This window comes from Diadema antillarum, unplaced genomic scaffold (genome assembly GCF_040938485.1).
Source record: "Diadema antillarum isolate AM-2024a unplaced genomic scaffold, OU_Dant_1.0 seq00000271_RagTag, whole genome shotgun sequence".
NCBI classification, from domain to species: Eukaryota; Metazoa; Echinodermata; class Echinoidea; order Diadematoida; family Diadematidae; genus Diadema; species Diadema antillarum.
Genome location: NW_027271306.1, coordinates 412913 through 423856, shown reverse-complemented (window position 1 = coordinate 423856; position 10944 = coordinate 412913). Strand labels below are relative to the sequence as shown.

Here is a 10944-nt window from a genome sequence, read left to right as displayed (position 1 = left end):
ATGAAGGCATTAGAAGCAAAAGTCGTCATTCTTGGCAAAGAAGGTAAGCCTAGGAACGACAACCTTTAAAAACTATTCAGTTCATCGATATAAATGATAAAAGACAGTTTATACGTACAATGTATTCAAATTATATGCATGCTTTGTTTACCAAAGTTGTCCTTAAGCCCCCGTTCCACTATGCCGTTACGCTACGATTATTGACAAATTTCTCAGGTCGGGAAGGATCGGGTAAAACCTGAGCCGATCTGGACACAGTACGATGTTAGAACGCTCTAAGTACGCTGCAGTTACGACTACCAAGTGCTTGCTACGCTCTTACTACGATGATCGGGAATTAGACATTGCGATCTCTGCCGCTGCCGGTACGCTTTAGAACGATGTAGCTACGCTGTTAGTGCGATGTTGCCGATGTTATCCGATCAATGCACGCTGTATCTACGCTCCGAACGATCTATACGATGTTATCACGCTGTTACCCCGTTCAGAGAGCTGAAAAGTGCCCGATGTGCCCCGATGAACCCCGATTCGACTGTGGGTCAGCAGTCAGTCAACTCATTAGCATGCAGAACCGAAGAAATATACTGTGGACCTCGAAGATTCATTCTTCTTTTTTTACTTTTAATTTTTTACAAAGTTGTTGTTGCTTCGTTATTCTCACTACTCTTTCTTCATCAGCGAGCCCGTGCTTCTGTGGCTCCAGTGCCCTGGTTGTGACCCACCATTTCCCTCTCCTCTCCCCTCCTCCCCCCCCCCCCCCTCCTTGTCCACCTCGGACTTACTACCTTCTTCACTACTATATCTTTCTATCCTCTCATCAATTTTTCCCTTACAAGAGAGCCGCCATGTGTTTGTTAATGTGCGTCCGTATGTGTGCATGTATGTGTGTATTACTCTGTCTGTCTTTTTTTTTTTTTTTTTGCTACCGCTTAGGGAAATTTGTTGTTGTTTTTTGCAATTATATATTTTTCTCTATGAGGGGACTGCATTCTAATACTACAAGCTCTGCTTTTTAGCAGTCCCCTCCATTTCCTGTATCTCTTTTACAATGTTATTCTGTTCATCGCATTGTGGTACTGGTTTCATGACGTCTGTGTATATGAGCGTTTCTTTGTATTTTTTTTTTATAATTTGTTTGTTGGAAGTGAAATAAATCAACTTGAACTTGAACTTTAAGAGCCTCCTCAACTCACGGTTCTTTTGCAGCAATGCATTGTATAAACAAAGACGTGCTGATATTTCAAAGGATTTTTCTTGATGTCCTTGCTTTTATAGTCCGTCTTCCTCCAGTTGTAGATGATTTCATATTCTTCAAAATTCTGCTATGTCCTCTTCCTCCTCTTTCAGCATCACGTGCAGTCTCTCTTTCTTCGCCTTTTGGGTAGCTGCTTCGCTGCTTTCTTCTCTTCTTTTTCTTCATCTCTTCTTCTTCTTCGAAAATTACAGTTAAAATTACTTCCCGTTCTTGTGCCGATGTTACTACGCTCAGAAAGACCTTGTTACGCTCATCCCGCTGCGTTTACGCCGTCATTACGCTCTCCTCGCTGCGTTTACGCTGTCACTACGCTCTCCCCGCTTGCCGTACGATTAAAAATATGTCAATTTTGATCGGGGAGATCGGGAAGAAATTTTGAACCGGTTCAAAATTTCTTCCCGATCTGAAAAACTGCCCGCTCCAACCCCGACCTCCACACGCTGCTGCTACGATGCTTCCGATCCCCGTACGCTTTTGCCGCTCTCTCCCGATCTGCCAGATCGGGACAGATCGGGGTCCAAATCGTGATAGTGGAACGGGGGCTGTAACAACAACAAAGCCTGGCGGAGGCCTGCCATACCTAGCAACTGCGTTAGAAACTTCATTGGAGGGGGCAGGTGAATGAAATTGTTCCAGGGGCGGATCCAGGAATTTCGTAAAGAGGGGGCGCGTTTACAAAATTAAAGGGGGGGGGGGCGCACGCACCCCTCCCCCCATTTTTTTCTTTTTATTTCTTTTGTTTCAAAAAAAAAAATAAAGGGGGCGTGTGCCGGTTGCTGTCCTCCCTGGATCCGCCCCTGTGTTCGTTACTATAGGCTGTCGGAAAAGAATCATACATTACAATAATTGTACATGTATAGCAATACAGAAACAGTCCATTGCCTGTCATGAAATTTCAATCGCTGTGAATGTCGAGGTTATACAGGATTGATACAGGGAAACATTTTACCCCTGAGAACTTGATGATCCTGAACTCAGTACATAAGAAGGCTTCATTCAATTAACTCGCTAAATTTATTTTCACTCTTGTCTTCACTCTTTTCTGTCCTTGCGGCCGCAGTTAACTAAGTTTTATTTCTATGTAATAATCATTACCATATTTCCACGTGACAGTTTTATCATGTTATCTAAATTTGATACTGGCAGAAACTTTATTGCAGACCAGTGTTTGCTATGAAATGCATGGAATAGTTTACCCGCGTTGTAATGCATAAACCATTTAAAGCCGGCACAGACCGCCTAACAACTGAAAGCACCCCCTCTATGGCCAATACCGGCAAAATTGCTCTGGGCTTATAAGTTACCTTGGAGACTATTATTGTTGATCGACATCCGTACTCTTGGTCATTTACAAGCGAAGAACAGTCCCTGACCTTACAACAGTCTATGCCAATGTCTGGTCGGCAGTTAGTTCTCAGAGGTTGTAAAACGTTTTTTTATCTTGTTTTTATTGTTCATTTTGTTCGGAAGAGGTTGTCAGTGTACAGCAATTTAGAGGTTTTTGGTAGGAGCGTTGATCGTCAGTAATTTCTTTTTCTGTCGCGACGACCGGGCTTCGCTTATAGGCGACCAAGCTTTAACCTTTGAATAGGACATAGATCCATAAATCAAATCAAATTTCTTCACAGTGAAGAAGTTACTTGAGGAATTTTTAGAAACTCCTTCACTTATCTGCCTGCAAATAATGCCTACCTTGAGTTCCTGCACACCCTACTATGCCTAAATTAAAAAATACATGCATTTCACCTAAAAGTACGTGGTACATTATAAGATGCAGATATAAACACATGCATATCAAACCTATTCATACATATGCTGACATATCAAATACAAGTATACGCAAGTAATCATGAACCATATCCATGCAACTATCAGTGACTATACATATACAGATATTATACATACATTGATACAAACGTACATACACGCATATGCAAACTTATGTGTATGATATACTAGTGTAGGGCCTACATATTGATGATATTCATATTTGAGTATATAATGTCATATTTGAATGGAATAAGAAAGATTGGTAGTTACACATATCTTAAATTTACACTTACAAACAGTTGTTTGTTTTTGTTTTGTTTGTGTTGTTTTTTCATGCATGCCTCTTAATGAAATATTACTGTATCTTTTATATTGTAAACTGACTGTTTTGGATGCACCAGGTGGGTAGGGGAGGATGGCCCAAGGGCCCAAGTCATTTAGTTGGCTCATTCCAGAACCGGGCTGCCCAACCTGGTGCACCCTTACCACTCCAGTGTATGTTCTGATTTCGAAAAATGTAGTATGATATTAAGTGATTGAAAGCCGAATAAATGATGATAATAATAATAATAATAATGATAATAATAATAATAATAATAATAATAATAATAATAATAATAATAATAATAATAATAATAATGTGTTTCTGTGCATGCGTTCTTCAAATGATTGTACACTTACTTGCTTCCTTTCTCTGTTTTTCACAAAAAGGTGTCGGGAAGACGAGTATTGTGGTGAGGTATGTGGGCAAAATCTTCAGTAGGCAGGTCAGCCCAACCGTTGGAGCATCCTTCTTTACATTTAAAATGTAAGAAAAAGGGTACAGTAGTATCACATTTATGACGATCCATCTACCTTTTTCTGTCCATACCCATTAGCGCTATTGTGACCGATAGTAAATTGATTGTATATATGTTTTGAAATGCAGCTGAAAACCAAACAAACAAAATGTACAAGGAGAGAAAAGGAATAAGTGGAAGACTAGCTTTATTTCACTGAAATCCGTTGCAAGCTGCCACTATGATCATTTTGAATGCATCGCTGCAAAGGTCATATAAATCTATCTGATGCAAGGACTAGAGTATATGCGGTAATTGTCAATTTGGTCATGAGTTTAATCCTAAACAGACTTATCGATGTTTAAAAATGGATAACAATATTATGATTAGTTTTTTTTCTTCTAACTACAAGGTATTATAATGTGGATTTTATGATAGTTGTCAGCATTTTAATGCACTCTACACTGTATTAATCTTTTCCTTAATCCCTTTTCATCCCCTTTCTTCATCGAATGGGAACAACTATTGATAATATGTTTCATGAATTTGATATTGTTACATAAGTGTTGCCATATATCATCATTCGTGATGTCCCTATACCCTTCTTATCATCATGATGATATTTCGTATTGTTGCATATACTTCAGCAGGCCCTTATATCACGGGCATGTTTTTACCTTAGAACTCTTGGATTATCATTCGTTATTCATATAATTTTGTTTTTTCGTTTCGTTTTGTCGTTTTGTCGCTTTGGCATTATGTCATAGTAAGTTTCTACACTCGATGCCTTTGAAACAGTCCAAACACCCTCGATTGGTAGACTGTTCCAAAGCAACTTTGCGTGGGTATTTTTTTTTTTACTTATGCCCTCACTATAATGTGTATCATTTGTATGTCTTATCTTTGACCCTTGTTTCATCATCAGGAACGTAGACAACCACAGGGTCAAGCTACAGCTGTGGGACACGGCCGGCCAAGAGAGGTTCCGCTCAATGGCACCCATGTACTATCGCAAGTCGAACGCGGCTTTTCTCGTCTACGACATCACGGATTCCCGCACTTTCGAGAACATGAAGCTGTGGTCTGAAGGTCAGAGGAATCAATGCAGTCCAGAATTTTCAAAACTTTAATATTCCGGATAAATTTGCTCAGTAGAGAGTGTAAAGGAGACGAAGACGAAATTGACCATTTTCTCTCTTTCATCCCCTCTCTTTGATTATGATACCTAATGTTTCTAAGCTTAGCCTATAAAGAATACGATACATGTACTCCCTGCTGAGTACTGGTGACGCTATACATTTTTGGCGCTTGTATATCATGACTGTTTAGTATAGTTTTGCGTATATAGTGTTGTTTGGGGGTTTCCCCTTTACGTCTCAATGAGAAATGGTGTGTAGAATCAATGACTATATAGTGGGGAATGGCGGGAATTACAGCGTGATAAAGACAATGTAAGTCATATAGAGTTCCAACATATTGCTTTTAACTTGTGATCTTAAATCCACTAAAAGATTTCTTTAGAGTGAAAAGGCAATGAGTTAAAAACATATTATACTGTACACATAATAATGATTGTCAGTTTCGGTGAAATCATCGTGGGTCGTACTGATAAATGCAGTGAGTTGACGCACTTTATTTTCAATATCTCTTAGGATGTTCTCATGAGATCTAATATAAAAAAGAAGTAATAAAGGCTTACGCAAGCTGCATCCTGTTGAACTGCCCTCGAGTAGGTTTGCATAGCTCAATCACACACTGTGCTAACGTTAAATGGATGATAACCACTTATCATTGTCCTTTTTCCCCTTTTCCAGAGCTTGAAAAGAACATCGACGGTCCTATAGGTAATTATCAAAACTGAATTAACTTATGAGTTGACCAGCAAAGTCGACTATAAGGCTTCTTTTGGCATATTAGAGAAAGCGTGGGTTTCGTGTTTTGTATACGAGAGTGCATCATGAACGTTTTTTTACGTTTCACAAAATAAAAACGATCCTTGAATGTCCTGTGAAAATCCGGCAAAAAATTTCAGAGGATACTATGAGCATTTTCAGATAAAGTGACTGATAAATAAAAACATATTAAACAAAAATAATTGAAAATATGAAATACATATCATATGAATGTATTCCCATTGGGTAAAAGGTTTACAACCGTTGCAATAAGCAATCGTTTATATAGTTGCCAAAGAAAGAACTCTAAATCTACAGTTTATTGCGAGTTGAATATCCATGGAGTCGCGGCAAATATTGTCAGGTGCGATCGTGTATAGTACCATGACTTCAAAGTCATGGCCAAAATAAGCATTATGGTCACCATCATTCTCAATTTCTCCTTCCGTTTGTATCAGTGATTTGCGTCCTTGGCAACAAATGTGACCTGGCTGACAACAGGCAGGTATCGGCCGAGGAAGGCCTGCAGTACGCCGCCAGCATTGGCGCACTCTTCTTCGAGACCTCGGCGCTGAAAGATGAAGGTATTGATATCCATATCACTATAGCATGTCATTTCATTAATTTTTCATTTTTCTTTTTCCAACAAAACATAACACAGAATAAATCAGGAATTATCTCATAAACGTATGCATTCGACTTTGCAAAGGATAAATGATACAGATAAATATATATGCATGCATACTGGCTAAAAAAAAATACAAAGTTATGCTTCAGTTGAGAAATGATACAGATAAATATATATGCATGCATACTGGCTAAAAAAAAATACAAAGTTATGCTTCAGTTGAGAAAAAAAAAGAATTGAGATGCCCACTTAAAAGCAAGCTTGTAAACTATTATCATGTTTTCGTTGTTTGTTTGTTTTTTGTGTTTGTGCTTGTGATGTAATGTATTTTTGTAAGGCAGCTCACCACAAGCTTTGCTTTTTTGAGGTTCTGCCTTCCTGTACAATAATTTCATGCATGTGATTTCCTACATGAAAAAAAGATGGAAAATAAATGTTATACAAACTTGAACTTGAACTTGAAATTGTGAACCACTCAAAGAAAAATCATAGAAAATATTTATTTGCTGATACTTAGCATAAATACAGCATGAATCCGTATAGTCCCATTTTATGTTCAGTAAAAAATTCATCAATTCAAAAAAAACTATTGATTTTCATAACAGTTGCATAACAAGAACAAATACGATCAGAAATCACAGTAGTCCATAATAATGCTGTAAAAAGGGGGGACAAAAAAAGAAAGAAAAAAAGGTATGATATTTAAAAAAAATGGTTTGCAGCCTTCTTAATATTGTGCCAGCAACTGTTTACAGTCAGTCATATAGGGCTCACACCTGTAAATAAAATGGAATGTCCCAGACCAGACCCCTCCACAAATTCGTATCAAAGATATCAAAATAAATAACGAACAAAAAATAATTAAAAATCAATAATGCAGTTTGGCATAAAACTGAATAGCTGCAGATATTGAGTATGAATTCCTCTACAAACTGCATTTTGGTTTGAAGATGAAAGCTTTTCTCATGGAATTTGAAGGGACTGTATTTCATTGGGTGCATGTACAGAAAATAGGTGATTTTTTTTTGAGTGAAAAGAACTCGAAGTCTGGCTTTGCGGACCCTTGGACAGAGTTTGAGCTGAAGAGCCCGCCTTGGAAATTTGATAGATGACAGAATATAGCTCACTTATCCAGGTTAGTGAAGATGAAACACCTCATTTCTCCCAGCTATTTTAGAGAATTTTTTGAATTTTGAATTTTAACACACGTCTCTATGGGGAATTATTTACCCGTGTGAGCCCTATATAGCTCCCGACCCACTGAAGTTATATCAGCATCCTGGCATTCCTTATCTGGTTCTCTGACGTAGGCGTGTCGGAGGCCTTTCTACGGGTGGCCCTGGCTCTCATTTCGCTCGCGAAGAGCACGAGTGCGTCGGGGATGACGATCAAGGACTACGACACCAGTCGACGTCAGTCAGCCGACATCACTGCTTTCCCGGCCCACCTTCAGATGCTGCGAGAGAAGGCTGAGGCAGCGGGCGGCAGCACCTTCGAGGAGGAGGAGGAGGGCGACGACGGACGACGGACGAGTTGCTGTTCATCACTGTCGTGATGAACGGCTGTGATGACTGCTCAATGCGAAGAAGACGACCCGTGTAAAGTCTAGGAGGAGGACAAAAGGAAGAGAACAATCTCCGTTGTGTGTGTGTGTGTATGTGTGTGTGTGCGTGTGTGTGTGTGTGTGTGTGTGTGTGGAGAGAGAGAGAGAGAGAGAGAGAGGGGGAGGAAGGGGAGAGAGAGTGGAGGAAAAATGAACCTGAAATGTATTTGACTTCGTGCAAACAGGTGTATTTCTCTCGAGTGGCATTTCATATCTGTACAGCAGTCATTAAATGTTGCTTAAATGTTGATGCTTTTCGTGTATCACCTTGGTGTATGGGGTCGCTCAAAATTGGAGCGTTCCTCTGGTTTAAAAAAAAAGAAGTGCATCCCATCAATTGGCCGGAAGTCTGTCCACTGTTTGGAACATTGTCACATATTTGTTGTTCTTTGTATTTTTTTTTAATTGACTAAGATGTGTCATAATATTATATTGCAGATTTAATTAACTGACATAAGTACATCCTTGCGGTTCACAAGGTCATGTCATGTTATATTAGAAGGATATTATTAAGAGCTTATCTTTAAAGATTCTAATCAAGAAAATAACATTTCATGATGTGTTCTCGATAGGGCTCGATAGGATGAAATGTACATGTGAGTCTAATGTTGTAACCTTTGCAGTATATTCATCACACTTTTTTGTTCCTGTTGCACTAAAGGGAAACTTAAACCCAATATACTTATGTCGATACAGCGAATATACAAAATTACAGTATCTGGAACATGTGGAAAGTGGAGCAAAAGACCACCGCTATTGGTGATGTATAGTGCAATGATATATATGCCTAAAGGTAGAGCAAAGAGAATGCCACAATTATACTTAAAAAATAATAAACAAACCATAAACATTCGCTCTCCTTGTTACTGACATAATTATTATGATGAAGGTGATGCAAGTCAAGTCCTCTTTCAATATACCAGAAACTTAATACAGACGAGGAATTAATGAAACCATTACTATTTTGTCTGTCTGATGAATAGAGCTGCATTTTTAAACGAAGAATCCTTCAGATTCAGTGAAAACTGCTTGCAAGTTTCGCAGTGAATCGTTGGTAAGGCTGTTTAAATCCAACTGAGGGCTTAAGGCATCTTCTACATAGTCGTATCACGCAATCACACAAAGATATATGGGTCTCTTACCATGTCATGTCATGACCATGAAATTCAACGTGGCATTATGCATACAAGTTCGTTGCTTTTGTGCCCCCAGATAATCTGTATATGTATAGAGATTTGCAAAGATTTGACTATTTTGTATATCATATTTTGTGCTATATTCTCTAGTGATTGGGTATCTACCTTCGCTCTTTTTTAATTGTTTGTCACGTAATTGATTATTTTCTGTGATTCATTGCGTTTCACCGTCTGTCGGCTCAATTTTATCCATACATATTGGTGTATATGCTTGCAAAGGTTTTCGACAAACGAGGTAGAGATATGTAAACTGACAAAATACATGTATACGTGAGGAAGATTCCAATATTGTGTCAGGCTATAGTGTACCAGGCATGCATATTTTTCCCTCATTAACTTTAATCTTTATTTTCAATTACGGTGGGACATATTGTATTAGTTCAAGTGATACTGTGTACTATTTATGTCAATAGAACCATTGCCAGCTGGAATCGATTTTTTGAAAATCAAATGACCGTACAAATACTGATTCATTGGCCTCCGTAAATATGACAATTAATGGTCTTTATGCAAGTTACAGAGGAATATAGCAGCCCTGCTACGTTCGATGAAGAAACATTGTGTGTCTGATTGAATGCTACTTTGATACGATCCAATAAAATTTACCGTTGTTATAATCCTACAAAGGGGTGGCCCATCCCTCTGCCACTCTGTCCTGAAGATCACGGGGGGGGGGGGGGCATTTCATGAAGCGTTTTGTCCGACAAATTTGTCGGCCAAAATTGCTCTCAACCCATGATGATGATGATGATTTCACTAGCTTATGACAGTTTGTCAGATGAAAAAATCTGACAAAACGCTTCATAAAATGCCCCCAGAAGGCTTGTTATGACGAGAATCAATATATACACACTGGATGTCTTTTGTCTTTTATGGGTTTTTTTCGTGGCAATAAAATTGTGTCTTGTTGAAAGGCTCAAAAACCCTTGAATCTTAAGATGAAAAACAATGTACATGCTGAGGTTGACTGCGAAGGGCATTTGTGAAATATTGAAAAGGACTTCTACTCCGGCGTGGTGTAAAATATAATAAAGTTATGAAATCTGCACAGACTTACGCAATATGCCATGATTTTGATCACGATTCATAAACATTCTGAAGGAGATGATGCTCTCACGCGTCTCCCAACGACCTCCCATATATATTATGTTCCTGAATTTGAACGATACAATAGTGTACAGTAGTGTTCTATAGTGTACTGCCGGTTGTATTCGATGTTGTTATTGGTGATGTTGTTGATACGCGCTTATATAGGATCTTTATAGACAGCAAGCGTAGTAGCAGTCGATGTTGTTATAAAGGCTATTGTAATTACCATATATACATTATATCCTGTGCAAGTCTCAGCTCTAACGAAAATCATAAGATTCCATTATTGGTGGCCCGAAAAAATTAAAAACATTAATGAAATAGACATAAGCATAAAAAGAAATCATAATCATTTAATAAAATATCAAATTAATGATGAAATAAACTATAATTATGATAATCATGCGAAAATTGACAGACATGATAAAGTTCGTCAAATGTATACCACTTACTATGAAGTAAGAAGTAAGAAAGAAAGGTATTTCAAAATGAAATAATTGAATAAAACATCAAAATAATCATAAACCATATATGTGTGAAAATCTGTAGGTATGAGAGGGCTTCAAATGCCACGCACTGTGACAAAGTTCACCGAGTCTAACATATTCAATAAGCATTATTTTCCATGACACCACAAATTCATGAAATGATTATAACATAATTATAGTATAGAAATGATCTTACACAGTGTTGTTTATGACACTATTGGATAGGTAACTTTTGGTCGTGAGA

At 38.2% G+C, this 10944-nt stretch overlaps 1 protein-coding gene across 1 annotated transcript; it reads left to right on the top strand.

The window, feature by feature from the left end:
• Positions 1-7879, top strand: LOC139729941 (ras-related protein Rab-22A-like). The gene is made up of 6 exons (XM_071640861.1): positions 1-43; positions 3737-3833; positions 4730-4893; positions 5619-5648; positions 6155-6280; positions 7635-7879. The coding sequence occupies exons 1-6, from the start codon at positions 1-3 to the stop codon at positions 7877-7879; spliced, it is 705 nt and encodes a 234-aa protein (XP_071496962.1).
• Positions 7880-10944: the final 3065 nt, after the last annotated feature.

Coding starts and splice junctions, on each gene's coding strand:
- LOC139729941 (XM_071640861.1), top strand. CDS start 1: ATGAAGGCATTAGAAGCAAAAGTCGTCATTCTTGGCAAAGAAG. Junction 44..3,736: donor CGTCATTCTTGGCAAAGAAG/GTAAGCCTAGGA, acceptor TTTCACAAAAAG/GTGTCGGGAAGACGAGTATT. Junction 5,649..6,154: donor GAACATCGACGGTCCTATAG/GTAATTATCAAA, acceptor CGTTTGTATCAG/TGATTTGCGTCCTTGGCAAC.